General features: G+C 42.2%; 1 protein-coding gene across 1 annotated transcript; it reads left to right on the top strand.

The window, feature by feature from the left end:
* The first annotated feature begins 13 nt into the window (after positions 1-13).
* LOC108648266 (antigen peptide transporter 1-like) lies at positions 14-19,852 on the top strand. The gene is made up of 8 exons (XM_031894896.1): positions 14-150; positions 4,830-5,350; positions 7,587-7,701; positions 7,879-8,009; positions 15,556-15,761; positions 16,382-16,579; positions 17,389-17,517; positions 19,026-19,852. Exons 2-8 carry the CDS (start codon positions 4,840-4,842, stop codon positions 19,230-19,232), a joined length of 1,497 nt encoding a protein of 498 aa, XP_031750756.1. The 5' UTR covers positions 14-150; positions 4,830-4,839; the 3' UTR covers positions 19,233-19,852.
* The last annotated feature ends 401 nt before the right edge of the window (positions 19,853-20,253 follow it).

A 20,253-nucleotide genomic window follows, 5' to 3' on the forward strand; every position in this document is an offset into this window, starting at 1 on the left:
TTCCGGTAAGCAGCACATTTCTGGGAAGGCCGGGGAATCCCTATGCTGCGCACAAAGCCCTGTATGTGTATGGGGAGTACAAGGCAAAGAGTCGCTCATACAGAAACCCGAAGCCGCAGCCAGAGAGGGTCAGTAGGTACCAACTGCACGGTGAGTCCCATAGTTTCTGCTTCCTCCCGCGGATAAGCGGATAACCTTCCTTATGTGCCAACCGATATTCATTCTATAGAGATAGCGATATGGGCCGTTTTTATGGAAGTATGTCTTTTATCCCTAGTAACATAACTGGGTACCTATGGGGAGAAATGAGAGCACAGAAGACATATCAATAATAATGGCGACTGTATCCTCTGCAGAAACTGTTTAGTTGGCATCTGACTAACGTTTAGCTAGCCCCAGCCCTGACTGTGAGACACAGGGCATGCAGTGCTGCAAACAGACGCTACTGGGCTCCAGGCAAGATCTTTTTTGGGCCCCAGCTAAGTCTCAAAGACCTTCCTGAAGAGGAACTTTTTCCACACACTTTACTAAAATTCCAAAGAGTTGGAGTGCAAAACAATTCTAGTGCTCTCCATAAACCAAATTCACTCAAAGGTGCAAATCCTATTTTGTGGGTGCCCCCTTCTTCATGTGCTTAATTGGAAATTGTTTTGCACCATAACTCCCTGTAACAGTAGGGAGTCCACAATCAGCCCCTCACTATTATATTTTTCTACTATGTTGGCACTGGCATGTAGACTTTATTTGAGTTGTGCCAAGATTAGAGCCCAAATAGGGCCTTGTATGCTTAGTTGGGTGTGCTGTACCTTTATGTATGCTTCAGGATTTATTTCTGTTCTTACCCTTAAAATGTTACTGCAACAAATGTTGTGTTGTAATGAGTGATAAAAATAAGGCTCACATAGTTCCTATTAGAACTGTAGCTTCCTATAGAACTGTAGCTTCTCTTGTACTGACACTTTTCGACAGTATGTTAAATATTTAAAGGGGTTGTTCACCTCTAAATTAACTTTTAGTATGATATAGAAAAGAGTGCTATTCTGAGACAGTTTGCAATAGGTCTTCATTTTTTATTATTTGCGAATTTTGTTTAGCAGCTCTCCAGTTTGGAATTTCTGCAGCTATTTGGTTGCTAGGGTCTATCTAACACATCATGAAATCTGTAGGTTTATCCCACTCCTCAGGTACAGCAAAATGCACTTATTATTTTAGATATATTATGTGCTTTTAATACTATTTTTTGCAGAGGCTAGATGTTATCAGTGCTCAGTGATTCCTCTGGTGGCTTGCAGTTAGGTTTACCTTCAGCTACTTAAGCTGGCCATACACGCACTGATACTATTGTACGAAACCTCGCTTTGTACGATATTCGGTGCATGTATGGCAGATCGACATGACAGCTGATATCACAAAAGCTTTGTATATCGATCGGCTCGTCAGTCGGGCCCGACAAAAGATTTTGATCGGACGCCATTGAAGACGCCCAAGTAGAATCTACGTTAAGGGCTGAATTGTCAGGAAGACAATTCTACCTCCGTATTTGATGATTCAGCTCTGAATGTCAGTGAAGGGTGGGAATAATCCTTATTGTAAGGTGTATGGCCACTTAGATGTACTAGGGCAGTTCTGCTCTGCTCAGGGCCTATCTTAAAGTGGCCATACACGAGCGATAAAAGCTGCTGGCAGACCGAGTCAGCAGTTTATTGACCCATGTATAGGGCCCCTTTGATGGTCCTTTTCAACCATTATCAATCGTGCAGGTTTAAATTTCCTGTCATGGCGAGGAAACAGGGAAAATGTTGCACGGCAAAAAAAAAGAATTGTCGCGAGTGTCAAGAGAATTTCGTGCTCGTCAAACATATTGTCGCACACAACAATGCTTTTGACGCTTGTGACAATTCTTTTGACGCAGGCGACAATTTTTTGAAAAATCCACCAATGGCGAAATGCACCGCAAATCCATGCCTGTCTAATTTTTTCGTCCATCACTAATGGCCACCTTTAGGTAGGTCTGCCTGGCTGGCTGCTGAGAATGTCATAAGGAAGAGACATGCAGGATGGCCAATTTTCATTTTTTTGTTAGCTTTTGTTGATATAAAATACTTACTGTAACATTGATTGTATTTAAAATCAACATAGGACTTTGTTATACTTTATGAGTATTATATTCTGTTTTTTCAGGTGTCAACTGGTGCCATTCTTAATGCTTATCACAACATTGTCCAAATATTTCCATACTGCTTTCTAGTTATTTACTATTCTGTATGTATAGTTTATAACCTATTCTATGTTAAATTGAAATTATTGTGTTATCTATAGTGGTCATTAGAGCTCTTGAGCAGTCTGGGGGATACAAAATTTCTTGGAAGGTCAGATCCATCTCGCAGGCCTCTAGTTTAACAATACAGAATTAGCACTAAGCTCTTTTGGGCAGGGCCCTCTTCACCTCTTGTATCGGTTATTGATTGCTTTATATGTTACTCTGTATGTCCAATGTATGTAACCCACTTATTGTACAGCGCTGCGGAATATGTTGGCGATTTATAAAATGTTAATAATAATAATAGCACTTGGAACCTCTTTGCTACAGTATATCTGGTGACCCCTGTTTTTTGAGTATTTTTGTAATATGGCTGCCACCTGCTGGGCTGTCTGGAAAATAGAAGTCATAAGATATAGCCTTTTTTTTAATAAATTATGCTGTTTACCTTTACAAAAGATACTAGGGCTGATTCACTAAAGTGTGTTAATTTTTATTGCACGCTTTTTTGCGTTAAAATAGACGGGAAAATTAACATGCGATTCACAACAGTATTACCACGTGCATAAAGTCGCACATCGTATGTGTTAAATTTCGCGCTACCGCATGCGTTAATTTGCATGCCGAAATAACACTAACGCATGATTCACAAACACTTAGACGCACTAAATATCGCATTAGTCTATGCGAAAATTAACACCTACTTGAGGCAGGCGGTAATTATAGAAAAGTACAGTTAATGAGCTTTTGCCAATAAAATATGGACTTTGCAGTGTTATTTATTCAAGTCTGTGTTGGCCCTAGAGTTATGTAGCCTTCAGTTTGCAGGGAAATGGTCATTTTTCAGTACAGTAATTTTCGGAAAGTAATGGCATGTATGGCTAACATGGCGTGCGTTTTTTCGCACGACTATTTATATGCGGCGAATATTTATATGCGGCTACTATTAACATATGTTCCGTCAAATACCGCATGAAAATAGTCTTCACGACTAAAATAACGAATGCAGTATCGCACGTAAATTAACACAAGTATGCTTTTAGCGAATTGTGCGTTAAAACGCGAAAATTTAGATGCGGTAAAAATTTTAACACATGCTATAAATAGCGCACGTTTTAACGCACTTTAGTGAATCAGCCCTACTATATTCAAAAATATTAGTTAATTGAAATATTCATTATTTTGTCCCACCCCCTCATTCACCCATAGGGGCTGATTTACTAACCCACGAATCTGAATTGGAAAAATTCTGATTGGAAAACCAACATTTTGCGACTTTTTCGTATTTTTTGCGGTTTTCTCGTCGCCGTTACTTTTCGTAAAATGTTGCGACTTTTTCCATTACGACTTGCGCGAAAAGTCGCGACTTTTTCGTAGCCGTTACGATTTGCTTGTATCTTGTCGCGACTTTTTCGTATTGAGCACTTGTAAGCGGCGGGCGAAACTTAGCATGATTTTGGAAGCCTCCCATAGGATTCAATGGCACCCTGCAGCTCCAACCTGGCCCAAAAGTCACCATACTGAAGCTTGAATGAATCCGAAACTTTCGTACTCGGCGCGAAAGCTGCGAAAAAGTCGCGACTTTTCGCGCAAGTCGTAGCGCTACGAAAAAGTCGCAACATTTTGCGAAACATTCATAATGGCTACGAAAAAGTCGCAACAATTTCTGAAAAAGTCGCAAAATACCGATCATTACGAAAAAAACGCATTCGGACGCCTTCGGACTGTTCGTGGATTAGTAAATCGGCCCCATAGTGTTTAGTAGGAGTAAGCCAGATTGTTGACTTTCTAAACTGTTACAGTTTGCTACATTGCTGAAAAACAGAAGTTTCAGCTTAAGTAAAATGTGTTCTAGAGCTACTGTTACAACTGATACATTGGTAGCTGGGAAATCTCTGATTCTGCTGAGAAATGTATTATTAAATACTATGAAATAATTATTAAAACCTACATTTCAGAATTAAAAAGTAATGAGCAATTGGAAAAGTTATTATCTAAGTTATACAAAGTATAACATTTTTCTTAAAGGGGTTGTTCACCTCTGAGTTAACTTTTAGTATGATGTAGGGAGTTTGCATTTGGTCTTTATTTTTGGCTTAAATTGCCTTAGTAACCAGGGAGTGGTTAGAATGAGAGGCTGGTATATGAATAGGAGAGGGACTGAATTGAAAAAGAAGTTATAAAACGTGACAATAACAATAAAACTGTAGCCTCGCAGAGCCTTTAAAGAGCATTGTTTAAATAGATCACCATAAACTGATAGACCAAGGTATAAATGTACCTTATTTACAGAGATTCTGACATGTTCCTATTAATGATAGGAATATGATAGTATCATTCCAGCCTTACCGCATTGTTGTATCTCATAGAGCATTCTAAGGCAGCCCTCCTCTCTCTGGCTTATAAAAAGGACACTAAGTGGATGCTACAAAAGTAAAATGTGTTTCAAAATGTTTATTTCCATTAAAACACAATAGGCATGCATTTTGTGTAATTTCGGTGTTTCATACTTGCTGGGCATCTCCATAATATACTTCTTTCCTTGTGAATTTATTGTCTCTCTTTACAGGAGTGTCATCATGCATCACATCTGGACGCTATGTTTTCTTTTTGCTGTGGATTTTGCCTCCATGCTCATCCTGAGATTATTTCTTACATATCTTCTTCCCATTTATGCCCCCATAATTCTGGCATGGCTGGCAGGTTTGGTACGATTTGTGATTCTTAGTCTGGGTATTTGCACAGTTAGAAGTAGATCCAAACTCCCTCCATGGCTGCAGGGAGACCACCTGGCCCTGATTGGCACTGTCCTTAGCTTTCTTGTCCCCTTCTGTGCTGCTGTGATTGCCCTTGTGTCACTGAGAAGTAGTACAGAACTCCTATACAGCTGGAGTCGCTGGGACGTCTTCCTCTTGTGTTACCTTCTCACTGTAACTTCAGGCATCTTGTGGCACCAGCTGTTTCCCCACAGCACAAAGGAGAAGATAGCTGTTACCTCTTCAGCCTCTTTGAGACGGTTAATTACCCTTCTGCAACCTTATGTACACAGATTTCTGCTAGTGGCCGTGTTCCTGGTACTGTCATCTTGGAGTAAGTACTAAATATAATGCCCCTAAATATAATATGCCCTAAAGAAAGGCTATGTGTTATTATTTGCATGCCTGAAACCAAATCCTGAATAATCATATTACAGGGGTGCAAGTAAGAAAAAATACTCCTAGTTGAAAGGATTAGCCTGCAATAACAATTCTCTGTGGTGCCCTGCATCAAAAACCTTTCCTCCATCCCGCAGGAGGCATTCAACCCACTGTCTATTCACTGACAGTGTCACAAAGGAAATCCAAAATCTTTAACAGTTTTGTTCCACAGTTTCCTTGTAGCTACCAGTTTTCTTTATTTTTAATGTATGTGCCATCTACTGGCTGTAAGCATCATATACTTAAATAAGAATATTTAACATTAAACAAATGTGAGTTTAGAGTGTAATACATAAAAACTCCCCTGCATGTGTTTAAAGGTGGATGAAAGTTAGAGTTCATCATTTGATAAATTAGAATGTAGGTGAGTTTTTATGTATTAAGCTCTAAACTCACATTTCGATAAATCTGCCCAAAGTGATGGTATTACTGTAAATTCTGTAGAAGCATTTACAAGTATTCATGAATGTTACAGAAGACTGCTTCATGCAGAAGCGGTTTTCTTTACAGTATAGTGTCTAATTTATTACTGCTATGGAGGCAAGCGCTGTTATTCCTCAACAGCAGGGAACACTGTATTCATGGGTGAAGCACAGGTCTATGGGTTCCATTCTAGACAACAAGACATGAATCGTGTGTGCCAGGTTGCAAAAGTGCAAAAAACATGGCAGTTTGTGCTCATTTTATTGCACTTGGTGCCAAGTGTCAAGAACTTTGCAATTGCATTAAACACCTTTAAAATAGAGGGAATGTGCTTTTAAAACTCTACTTTTGTGCAGATGTCCCCAAAAGCCTTGGTTGTACACAACAGATAGTTAAATATTGTCCTTTCCCTTGACCCACAATTTAGTGATAGGCTGTGTGCTCCCTCAGAGATCACATGACAGGAAATAATGCAGCTCTAACTGTAACAGGAGGAAGTGTGGGAGCAAAAGACAGAACTCTGTCCATTCATTGGCTGATGGGACCTAGCATGTATGTGTGCCTTGGTTTGTTTGTGTGCACTGTGAATCACATGATCCCAGGGGTCAGCCCTTACTTAAAGGACATATAAACTATAAATCTAATCATTAAAATGACTCTTTAAAATATTTAAATACTTGCCACTCAGCATTCCCTGAATCTCTCTGCATTCCTTCGGCTCTTCTGCTCGCTCGGCCACTCTCCCCCCTCCCTTCAGAATCAGCTTTGGCGCTTGGCGTTTAGGGCATGTGCACTTTAAAGCTGGATTGCACTTGCACTTTGAAAAAAAACTATATGGAGAGGTTGGTGGGCAGGGGAATGTGCAGATGCAGATTTGGAATAGGTTGCGAGTCTATGATATCTTCGAGCAGGAAAAATGGGCGCAGTGAGAAACTCTTCATGTGGTCAGTGTAAATGCAGCGGCACTAGCGATGGGAGCAGTTCTTGGCTGCGATAGTGATGCGGTTCAGGTGGAGGAGCGGTCCTCTTCACATAGGGGCTGGAAGTGATTTTAGAGTTTACATGTCCTTTAAAATAGTATTTTTCTATTTAGGATTACCCAATGGCACATAAAAATAAAAAGGTATATTTTTATATAAATGGTTTATTTGTATGAAGCAGGGTTTTACGTATGAGCTGTTTTATGCAGTATTTTTTATATAAAATAACCTACATTATTTGGGGTATAGTTTTCCTTTAAAATAGAACTGCTGTGTGTATGTATTTTCCTTGAGTGAAGGCAGATAGAGAAATGGTCCAAAATTGCTGTATAAAAGCACCAGCAAAGGTGTACATTTTAAGTAATTAAGTAATAATTATTTTCAGCCCAAATGTAAATAAGGCACCATTTGTTATCGCTGTTACATGATAAGGGTGCTTTTGAAAACCCAATGTGCTCCCTTTAAATGCTATTTTAATTACTGATGTCATAGCCTTCTGCATGGATTGCTGTTTTAGATGTGGTAACACCATCATTTTTGCCAAAGAGTGGTGTGTAAATTATGCCTAGATGTTAGTGACTTTTTTTAAGAGATAATCTTTCATTTTTTCCATGAAATTTAATCTAATTATATGAAAATGTCTACACATTAATGACAAGCCAAAATGAGGGTGTCATTTGTCTTTTCTTGGCCTGACTATACTTCTATTCCTTATACTGCTGCTAGGTGAGATGGCTCTTCCTTCTTACACTGGGCGTATGACAGACTGGATAGCCAACAAGGAGGACCCCTCAGCCTTTACTTCAGCTATCATAGCAATGAGTCTGATCACAGCAGCAAGGTGAGAGATTACCTCCCTCAAAGGAGAATCAAGGAAATCAGAGCCATGTTCATCATTATTTGACATACTTTATACCCAATTAATTGAACAGTTGATGTACTTACCTTCTCTAGGTAAACAGAACCTATCATGCCAATGTCTATTTAGCCATTTACAAATATGTTTCTAACTTGACAGTGCGGTTACTGAGTTTGTGTGTGACTGTATCTACAATGTCACAATGAGTATGATCCACACACATACGCAGGGACAAGTCCTCCGTTCCGTCCTGAAGCAGGAAATGGCATTCTTTGACTCGGAATCCACAGGTAACACTACGCTGCAATCATACAATAGTAACACCCCAGCAGGTTTCTTGTACTGTATAATAAAGTTGGTGAGTCAGGTGAAGGAACATTCAGGCAAGCGAGCGGATCGTGAGTATCGTGAGTACAGGGGTGACCCCTACCCATTTGTGTTTTCTCTCTGGTAGTCCACAAGGGGCCCAGTTTAGCGAGGGACCTCATCAGATGTGTGAAAGTAGAACCCAGAGGGCAGGATTTATTTTTATGATTTATATTTTGTATTCTGGAATAGGCACCAGTCGTTGATCCTGCAAGTTATATTTTTTTGCTAGGTATCAAGGTTTTCTTTCAGTCTGTGTAATATATATATTTCTCGGTCGTCCCTAGGCAGCACAGGTACCAGTGGGTTAATGCACTCTTCCCTTTAGGAGGCAGGATAGCAAAAGTAAAAAGGCTAGGGTCCCTCCCCAGCCTTTCCCCTCCCTCTTCCCTGCATTAACCCCTCCTCCGACAGTTTTTTGCTATCCTGCTTCCTGGAGGCAGGTAGTGTGGGAGCTCTGCTCCCTTAACTTTTTATTTTTCATTCTATTTTTCATTTATTTTTTACTTTTTATCTTTTATGTTTTATGTTTTACGTTTTACCTTTTAGGCTTATTTATTTTTGGTACAGGTGATACCCAGGACGCCATAGATATTCTATGGCCCTTTTCGTTGGCAACAACCCCTGCCCACCACGGTATGCTTTCGCGCTACCAGGGGCTATCACACACAGAGGGGTTTCAACGGCATGCTTCTGCGCTGCCTAACTGCAGAAGGAGGACTGGAAGGGCATGCTTCAGCGCTGCCCCTGTCCCCTTCCATCACAGGGTAAGCATCCCTGCAGGGGTTCGCAGCTGCAGCGCTGCTCAATCTCCCCAAGCCCAAGGCAGCTGTCAGCGCTGTCACAGGGACCGCCTGAGATGCCCCATCACTTCAGCGGCACAGCGGCCACCCGCACATTCCCCCCCGCCAGTCACTCTCAGCGCCGAGTTTTTCAAATGTGGCGCCACTTTCTTCGCGCCTGAGCGCGTCACCGGAAGTTCCGGATCCTGCGCACTTCCTGGAGAGCCCAGCCAGCGCGGAACGCTCCGGCTACAGGCACAAACGGCGGGAGGGATATACACACTGCGGGAGACTCCACCAAGGGCAATATTAGCCCCATAACACAGGTACGGTTGGCACAGCCTCCTCTTCACTACCTTTACTCTGTATATATATACCCACTTAGCCTAACATGGCTTCTGAGTCAGGCAACTCCCCCAGCCCAGACACAGGGGATCCAAGAACCGCAGAACCGGTTCAGGGCACAAGCAAGCGCCAATACAAGCGCTCAAAGCCCAAGGAACCTAACCAAGAGTCTAAAAGGAGCAAGCCCTCCACACAACACACAGAGGTCACAACCGAAATACCAGATTGGTTTAAACCCTTTCAAAGTACACTGTTGGGTATCTCCACCTCACTTGAAAAACTTTCCTCTATACAACAAGCTCACAAGGGTACCATACCTGACAATGCCCCTATAGCGGGTCCAGCACCTAGTATGGGAATGGGACCCACACAGCCTGACATAGAAGGTTATTCCTCTGGGGAAGAGAACTTAGCCTTCAGTAGCTCGGAGGAGCTAGATCAGGCCACTCACTCAGCCGATCCAACCCACAGACCTCAGGCAGAGGCAGTCAACACCTTGCTTACAGACATGTTCCAAACCCTAGGCATACAGGAGGAAGTGAAAGAACAAAAGACACTAGACAAACTTTTTGGTTCAGCTCACCGACACCAGAAACAGTTTCCGGTACATGAAACCGTACAGGAGCTCATTAAAAAGGAATGGAAAACTCCAGACCGCAGACTAACTAAAGATAAGAGAATCGATACTTCGTATCCATTTGACCAGACACACAAGGACTTATGGGACAGCACCCCCAAGGTGGATGCACCTGTGGCTAGATTAGCCAAACGAACCACAATACCATTAGAGGACGGAACGTCCTTTAGAGATCCCATGGACAGAAAGGCAGAAAGTCTACTCAAGAACATATTCTCCTCCTCTAACTCAGCCTTTAAACCCACAGTAGCTTCAGCTTGTGTATCATGCACGGCAGTCCGGTGGCTCGAGGAGGCCCTAGCCGCTGTCACCGACGAATCCTTTGACATGCACGGGCAGTTATCCAAGATCCTAAACGCGGTTCATTTTCTATGTGATTCCTCCATGGACACACTACAACTTCTGGCCAAAACATCAGCCATGTCCATCGGAGCCAGACGGGCCCTCTGGATGAAAACCTGGAGCGCCGATCCAGCTTCAAAGAAAAACCTGGTAGCCCTACCTTTTACAGGCGCTTCCCTCTTTGGTCCAGAATTGGACTCTATCATCAACAAGATAACTGGGGGAAAAAGTAACTTCCTTCCCCAAGACAAGAAAACACGCCCAAGCGGATCACAATGGGGAGGGACCCCCAAACGGTCCTTTCGGTCCTCCAACTATTTCAGGCGTTCCCCCCAACAATCGAGGCCACAAAACACCTACTCAGGTCCCGCGAAAAGTTACCGCCCCAACAGGAAACCATCTTGGAACACGCAGAGGCGCCCATTCAAGGGAACCTCCGATAAACCTAATGACGCATGAAAGACAAGCCCCCCCTGGTATGCAGGAGGCGGTAGGGGGGCGCCTCCTACTCTTCAGGGAAGCATGGCTATCCTCAACAACAGACAAGTGGGTCCACCAACTCGTCACTTCGGGTTACAGGATCCAATTCCACCACGACCCCCCCTGCAAGTTTATAGAGTCAAACATTCCTCCCACGGCGCAAAAGAGACTCGCTCTCAAACAAGCCATAAACACCATGCTGACCGCCAGAGCGGTCATACCAGTACCAACGTCAGAAAGGAAGGCGGGTTTCTACTCAAACCTCTTCCTCGTCCCAAAGAAGGACGGGTCATTTCGGCCGGTATTAGACCTGAAGGCCTTAAACAAGTTCCTCTTCGTACCGTCGTTCAAAATGGAATCACTTCGCTCCGTTATAGCCAACGTCCAGCAAGGGGACTTCTTCACGTCCATCGACTTAAGAGACGCCTACCTACACATACCAATACACCGAGACCACCAGAAATACCTACGCTTCGCATTCGCAGGAAGTCACTTCCAGTTTAAGGCCTTACCCTTCGGCCTGGCCACGGCTCCACGTGTCTTCACAAAGGTAATGGCAGCTTTAGTGGCCTACATGCGACAACAAGGACTTTACGTACTCCCATACTTAGACGATCTCCTACTGCGGGCCCCAGCCCACGCTCAAGCACTAAGCGGAACCACAACTTGCGTGCGCATCTTAGAGGCACACGGGTGGCAGATACACCTCAAAAAAAGTATGCTCCAACCAACACAGTCCATCATCTTTCTGGGCGTCCAATTCGACTCCAGGCAACACAAAGTCTCCCTGACAAAGGAAAAACAGAGATGCCTATCAGCCGCAGCACGACAAGCCATATCCTCCACGGCAATCACCGCAAGGACATGCATGCGCCTTCTGGGCCTGATGACCTCAACTATAGAGGTAGTGCCTTTTGCTCAATTTCATATGCGGCAGCTACAACTGGAGTTCCTCAGACAATGGGCAAGGCTTCGCCACAACCTCAGCAGCCCAATACGCCTGTCCCGCCCCACAAGAGCCTCTTTACAATGGTGGCTTCAACCCAACAATCTCCTAAGAGGCAGGACCTGCTCCTTCACCAACTGGGCCGTCATCACGACAGACGCCAGCTTACTCGGCTGGGGCGGCGTCTTCAATCACAGGACGGTCCAAGGAAAATGATCCTCACAGGAGAAGGACCTCCACATCAACCTACTGGAGCTCCGAGCAGTGTACCTATCCATCACCCACTGGACACACCTACTGAGCGGACGCCCAGTCAAAGTCCAATCAGACAATGCCACCACCGTGGCATACATAAATCACCAAGGGGGCACCAAGAGCCGCGCCGCCTGGAAAGAGGTCTCCCGGATACTCCAGTGGGCAGAGGACTATCACTGCCGCCTCACAGCAGTATACATCCCGGGTCACCTCAACTGGGAGGCAGATTTCCTCAGCCGAAACTTTGCAGACCCAGGGGAATGGTCTCTCAACACAACAGTGTTCCAGCAAATCACACGACAATGGGGAACGCCACAGGTAGACCTGATGGCTTCCCGGTTCAATCATCAAGTTCCCCACTATTGCACCAGATGTCGGGACCCACAGGCACTCGCGGTCGACACAATGTCCACCCCGTGGACCTTCAACTTGGTGTACATATTCCCTCCCATACCCATGATCCACCCAGTCCTCCGCAGACTCCTTCAGTTCCGAACCACAGCCATAGTCATCACCCCGTTCTGGCCGAGAAGGCCGTGGTTCTCCGACCTCCAAACACTCGCAATAGCACCGCCATGGAGGCTTCCACTAAGGCCGGACCTCCTACTCCAGGGCAAACTTCTCCACCCTGGACTGGAAAACTTGGCACTCACGGCGTGGCTATTGAAACCGCCATCTGGTCACGTAAGGGATTCTCCACCAGAGTGACCTCCACACTCATGAAAGCCCGCAGATCGGTCACCATGAAAGCTTACCATCGCATCTGGAATACATTCCTCACCTGGTGCACCGGCACCCAGTGCAGTACATCCAAGTGTCATATCCCCACACTACTAGAGTTTCTCCAGAACGGCCTAGACAAAGGCCTGGGGGTTAACTCGTTAAAAGTACAAGTGTCCGCACTCTCACTACTCTTTCAGCACCAACTAGCGACACATCCAGACGTCAGGACATTCTTGCAAGCGGCAACACACATCAAACCACCGTACAAAAGCCCCCTACCACCATGGGACTTGAACCTAGTCCTCCGCAAGCTTCAGTACGCACCTTTCGAACCATTAGCCACCATCGATCTGAAACTCCTCACTTGGAAGGTGGCTTTCTTGGTGGCAATATCCTCAGCCAGAAGGATTTCGGAACTAGGAGCCTTATCCCATAAGCCTCCATACTGCATCTTTCACGAGGACAAAGCCGCCCTGCGAACTCTACCTACATTCCTTCCGAAAGTCAACTCAGCATTCCACCTTAATCAGGAGATAGTTCTTCCCTCACTATGCCCTAAACCGGCATCACCACAGGAACGGCTGCTGCACAACCTGGACGTGGTGAGAGCACTAAATTTCTACATCCATAGGACATTGAATACACGCAAGTCAGACTCACTCTTCGTCTTGTACGGCCCCCAACACAAGGGTGCCAAGGCTTCCAAAGCATCCATCGCCCGCTGGATCAAAAGCCTAATTACCTCAATCTACCGTGACAAGGGCTTACCTATACCATTCAAAACGTCTGCACACACTACTAGAGCCCTCAGCACTTCATGGGCGCTGGCCAACGCCGCATCAACCGAACAGATCTGCAAAGCGGCCACGTGGTCCTCCATTCACACCTTTAGGAAATTTTACAAGTTTAACGTGTTCTCTTCGGCGGAAGCAGCCTTCGGCCGGAAAGTTCTTCAGTCAGCGGTCCAGCAGTAACGCCGCTCTCAGTTTGCCATGTTAGAGCATTTACATCCTTCAGTTAAAATATTACTTCCATTTCGTTCCATTGTTATTGCTATTCCTATTGTACAAGTATTCCCCCCCTTTTACTCTCTGCTTTGGGACGAACCCACTGGTACCTGTGCTGCCTAGGGACGACCGAGAAAAGAGGATTTGTTACTCACCGATAAAGCCTTTTCTCGGAATCCCGTCACGGCAGCACAGGGAGTCCCACCCTTTTTATCTTCTCCATCAGCTGTGCTAACCGTAACTGTCGGAGGAGGGGTTAATGCAGGGAAGAGGGAGGGGAAAGGCTGGGGAGGGACCCTAGCCTTTTTACTTTTGCTATCCTGCCTCCTAAAGGGAAGAGTGCATTAACCCACTGGTACCTGTGCTGCCGTGACGGGACTCCGAGAAAAGGCTTTATCGGTGAGTAACAAATCCTCTTATATATAGGAACAGGTCAAAGCAGGCACTCACGTATAACGAAGTAATAATTTGCCTGGGTGCAGTATAAAGTGAGCATACAAAACTAGAAAGAATATGCCGCACACACAGGTCTTAGATGCAAAAAACAAAAAAAAAAATTTGATCCAAATAAAATTTTTTTTTGTTTTTTTGCATCTAAGACCTGTGTGTGCGGCATATTCTTTCTAGTTTTATATATATATATATTCCACAGACTGAAAGGAAACCATGATACTTTGACAAGCAGTTTCTCAACATCTTTTAAGCTCACAATGTAATGCATCTTCTCCCCTTTTTTCGATTTTGAAATGAATTCTGGGATTCCCTCTGCTTTTCAGAGAATCTGTAATTCACAGTACTGCTACTTTGGGTTTTATACACACATATAAGGATATATGCACTTGTGATGTATACTGCTAACTGTTTATGTTTGGTTCTAGCCAAACATCTATATTTAGCTTTGCAGCAGAGTTTGCAGTAGCTAAAATGGGTAACCATCATTAATCTTGTGACTTAAAGGACATGTAAAGCCTACATTTGCCTACAATGTATATCAGTTGGGCATGTCTCCCCCACCCAAATGGCATTATTTGTACTGCATATATCCCCTCTGTTTGCCAGCACCATCACATTTTACTAAAGCAAATAGCAGCTTTCACCCGGTGGCCATTTTTCCCCTGATACATAATCATATACATTTACATCACATCTGCATCAGCATACACACACACAGACCCTTATTCAGCATACATTTCATCAAGAATACAGGCTCACACAGGCACAACTGTCTGTGTTTGAGCTGAGCTCAGGAGAGAAGAAAAAAAATGAAGCAGACAGCTAGAGCTGAGTTTCTATGGGAACCAGCAATGCCATCTCTTCACTGGCTGTTAGATTGGGGGGCCTGTTTAGTAATCTCAGCTTAGAACAACTGATCATGCCCACAAGCCAACAGCCAAAGCAAATTCCTGAGGGAGGGGGCGAGTGGGTTACAGGAGGAGAAGGAAATATAAGTGATTAAGGAGATATTGCAGCCTTACTATTAACCTCTGGACAAACAGTGTGGCAGGTATTGAAAGATTTCAAAGAGCCTGTACACTGATTACATTTTTGTGTGTGGGGTTTACATGTCCTTTAAGTGTGCTCTATTTTTCCAATTTCCAACTGCTGCATGAATAATTTGAAAATGTGTCTTCTTTAGTATTGTATAGCTATGATTAACACATACCATTTCTCTTTGAGTGTATAAGATATGAAAATGTGACTGAGGATTTGATTCTGTTTTTAGTTGTTTGCTTTTATTGCTCTCTATTGGCTGTTTATTCACATTAATTCTTATGTGCCTGTACACACACACAGTCAGTGGTTATACTAATAACATGAGAGAGTTTTAAGTGTAATTACTGGGAGCCCTCTTGCTTAATTGTGTTTTGGGGGAAAGCTATATATAGCTAGCTATATCTGTTTACACACAAATGATATTAATTATTTTTCCATTAAAAATAACTCCTCTTTCAGGTGATATAACATCTCGTGTTACTACGGATACCATAACAATGAGCGAGTCTCTATCCCACGAACTGAGCCTGTTGATGTGGTACTTGATGAGAGTGGTTTTCCTCAGCAGTTACATGATCATGTTGTCCCCAAAGCTGACTTTCTTCACAATATTATGTCTGTGTGTCATTACAATTGTTCCTAAACTAACAGGAACATTTTCTGAGGTAAGGCAAACACTTTATTTCATGTAATATTAGGCTTGTGTCTAGCATGTAGGCAGTTCATCCATTATAACTAGATGATGATGATTATGAGCCCACCATTTTCCTGATGATCATGCACAAAAGCCTGTTGTTCTGGCCATTTTTAGAAACAAATATCATTAAATATTTTAGCTTTAGCCTACATACAGTTATATTAAAAAAGCAGAATTATTTCCTTTTTCCTACTAAAACATCAAGCTTAAACAAACAATATTAGCAATGAGCGAACCTGTACTGTTTCACTTCACTACCAAATTTGCAAAATGGCAACATTTAGCAAAACACATTGACATTAATGGCCATTTTTTCACAGTGACTTTTTTCATTCTGTGTTATTTATTTATTTTTCCCATTTTAGTCTGGGGCATTTTTTTTCAGTAAAACCTGGTGAAAAATTTCACTGTTAGCTATGCACCAAAATAGCCCAAATTGTGTCCTAAGATGCTTGGTTAATACCATTTACAAAGTGGCTTGTTTGCGCCACAATAATCCATTTTGGTCAATATATTTTAAAATCATTTCATATAATAAAAGGAGCTCAGAATGTTTTACTGAATTTGTTCCGGTTTTAACATATTTAGGGTATGGCTGTGCGGGTCCAGGAATCTCTCTCTAAAGCAAACCAAGTAGCCCTGGAAACATTCTCGAATATGAAGACTGTAAGAAGCTTTGCAAATGAAGAGGGTGAATGCCAGCGTTATGAGCAGAGGTTGCATGACACATATCAGCTCAATAAGGTTGAAGCTGTGGCTTATGGGTGCTCTATGGTGGCAACTAGCGTGAGTAGCAAAAAAGTAGTCATTGACTTAGTATTGACTTTGACTATTGTTACATAGGTTCTGAATAATTATTTGCTATCATTTAAATGGTAATTAAATACTTATATATTTATTTGCTAATACAGGTATGGGACCTGTTATTCAGAATGCTCGGGACCTGGGGTTTTCTGGATAAGGGATCTTTCTGTAATTTGGATCTCCATAGCTTAAGTCTGCTAAAAATCATTTAAATATTTAAATAAACCCAATAGGCTTGTTTTGCCTCCAATAAGGATTCATTATATCTTTAGTTGTGATTAGTGATGGGCGAAATGTTTCGCCAGGCATGGATTCGCAGCGAATTTCTGCGTTTCACCATTGGCGGATTGTTTCGCGAAACGGATGCAAAAATTTGCCGTGGAAAAATTCGCCGCGGGCGACAAAATAATAGCCACGCGATGAAAGAATAGCCACGGGCGACAATTTTTTTATGACGCGCAACATTTTTGCTGTTTCGTGAATTTTCCGCCGTTTCGCAAATCTTTTGAAAGATTCGATAATTTTTCGGTGAAGCAAAATGGGACAGATTCGCTCATCACTAGTTGTGATCAAATTCAAGGTTCTGTTTTATTATTACAGAGAAAAAGGAAATCGTTTTTAAAAATTAGAATTAGACGGCCTTTCCGTAATTTGGAACTTTCTGGATAACGGGTTTCCGGATAAGGGATTCCATACCTGTACAATAATTTTAAAATACAAAATTTACATGTGGAAGAGAATGAGTGTGCATTACATGAACTGTGTATTCATACTTATCTACTTAAACGCAGTTTTCTGGCCTGGTGCTGAAGGTTGCAATTCTGTACTTTGGTGGACGTTTGGTAACTAATGGTGAGGTCAGTGGAGGGGAACTGGTGTCCTTTGTCTTATATGAGCTGCAGTTCTCATCAGCTGTGGAGGTGAGAAATGGAAGTCAAACACTGAGTATTTCTAAAGGTGGCTAAATCATTAATGTACACTAAATAAGTTTTATGCAATTAATTAAAACCGTACAAACCAAAGCCTATGTTTATTTCTACCCAGTAAAATAACCAAACCTTTAGGCCAAATGGCTAAATATTAATACTTAATGAAAGCATTGCCTTCAATTCCACACATGTTTCAGGTTACCCACGATTTGAAGGTTTTCATGGGTCGGGAAGCCCAGGCCTCTGAAGTAAGAACTCTGTCCACATTCCTTATTTGGATTATTTTTATTTTTATAGCGTGTCTATACACACTATGCTCACTATGCATATCTCTTTCTATTGAACATGCAGCAATTTTCCTATAAAAATGTATCAAAGGTCTATGCTTTAAAATGTTAAATTATCTCAGAAGTTATATGTTTTGTATCATGCATAGTTAGATGTGGCCAAATAACTGAATATGCACTAGTACATGTGTGTATCACTCTTTTGTTCTGTTTGTTTTGAGACCTACCATTGCATGAATTTTCCTTTAGTTCTATCCCACTATCCTTCTGTGCATATCTTTCTTACTCACTGTCTACCTGTGTGTACTGTATACTGTATACCTAGGTACTTACTCTTGTCAATACTCTGCATGAGTAACAGTATCTAGTAGTCTAAAGCAACTAAACCTTCTGAGTAATCTTGGAAATGTTTAACCACTCATCTGAGCCGCTTCGTCAGAGTGGCATGGAATACCCTTGAGGGTAATACAGTCACCAATATACAATCACAGTGGTTCCATTGAACCTGTTCAGGTAGGTGTTAGATGAACAGTAAATAAATCCTTTCAGTACAGTTTGTTTTGGTTGAGACGCTTTCTGTAGAGGCGTGTTTGTAACCATTTTTGCAGACAACCATATAGCTGATTGTAATTTTGTTCATGATTGGAAATAACAGGTAGTCATGTTTCAGTTATGTGAGGCTGTTAAAAAAAATATGTGAATCCTGTGTAAAAGTGAAAAACTAGCAGATTCTGAGCTTCTGTTGGAATATAAGGTGTAAAAGATGACCCCTGATAAATCAAATTAAGCATATTGTTCTCTGTAATCCATTCTTTGCACATTTGACATTTTAAACCTTTTTTTTAATTTTGTATTTACTCCAAGAATATCAATGTTTTTGTATTTGTGTTTGTCTTATTATAAATCAACAATAAAGGGAGGGCAGGATATTAAAAGTTCAAACTGGGATTTATGACATGTTCCAAGCAGTTCCTGACGCCAGTTTAACTGTTGACTAATTTACCCTTTACCTCACTGTAACTTTTTTAGTATTCTTCATATTTGAGCTGTTGAATTCCATTGTTCCCTCATTTAATAACAATAATAATAATGATTCTCTTTTACAAGAATAAGAGATACTTTGCCGATGCAGGGGTTTGCACCAAAGTTTCTTGTGTGGATTATTTTCTGGCTTTTTATGTGCTAAAAAAAATTGTTCTCTACTATGCTTAGGTTCTGCTCAGGATGTACCCAGAGGTCAGGAAAGCAGTGGGATCCTCAGAGAAAGTATTTGAATATATGGACCGAAAACCTCAGTCACCTTCACCAGGCAGTTTCTCTCCTCAGGATCTTAAAGGAATAATCCAATTTCAGAATGTCACTTTCTCATACCCTACTCGGCCTGATTCACTGGCTTTACAGGTATCTCTCATATATTAGTCGTATTCTTGTGCAACTCTTTATGATCTCTCTTTGTTACACACAACCAAAGGCCTGTGCCATTTTTTGTCACAAGATGGCCAGAAGCCATTTCCTCTGCTCACTGAATCAGTATCCATTGGTTTCCCACGGTGTATAAGGCATTATTTACACTCATTTACAAACACAGCATACTGTGCAATGTGCATTTTTTGGATACATCATACTGCTACTTCAAAAACATGTACTTTATGTGTGGGACAAGCTGTAAAAAAGTATGCAGACCCGAGACACCCAAATTTATTTGGAAAGTACATGTTCTTCCAAATCCAAGATAGCTGAAAACTTCTTTCTACTCCAAACTATCAAATTGCAAGGGTTTATTAAAGTTAGCAGTTATGGTGAAATTTCTAAAAATGACCCCAGAACTTCCATTTTACAGGATTTTGTCTTTCACAAAGCCTTATATACTAAGAACATTCTAAAAACGATTGGCAGGGGTCTGCTGGACAGTTTTATGCCCAATATGGATAGATTTACCAAATCATGTGGCATGTACGGCCCCACTGGCAATTCAGCTTTTGCAAGCAAACAAATATATATTTTTGGAAAGCTGTGCTAGACAAAATGTAATGAACAAAAGAGCAGGTAAAATATGCAATAAAATCTCAAAAATCAAATAAATGCATATTAGTAAAATAATAGTTGACCAAACAGCTTGGTAAGTGGTCATAATATATGATCCACTAGTCATTTTATGAAATACACAGGGGAAAAATAAAAGGGGGTTGTGGAAAGTTGCTGTTGCTATGTTCTTGGCAGTTAGAGCCTTTTTCCTACCAGCATGTAAGTGATACATGTTTGTCAGACAAAGCATGAGAATGTTGTTATTAAACTATCTGACAAGGAGGGATGATAGTGATGTAGGCCAAGGAAACTTTAGTCAGGGGTTTTATATAATTTTTTATTTGCATTCTAAACAGGGCTGGGCCAAGGTATTTTGGCACCCTAGGCAAGGGCTTCAATTTCCCACCTTACCATT

The sequence above is a fragment of the Xenopus tropicalis genome, unplaced genomic scaffold (assembly GCF_000004195.4).
Source record: "Xenopus tropicalis strain Nigerian unplaced genomic scaffold, UCB_Xtro_10.0 Sca11, whole genome shotgun sequence".
Lineage (NCBI taxonomy): Eukaryota > Metazoa > Chordata > Amphibia > Anura > Pipidae > Xenopus > Xenopus tropicalis.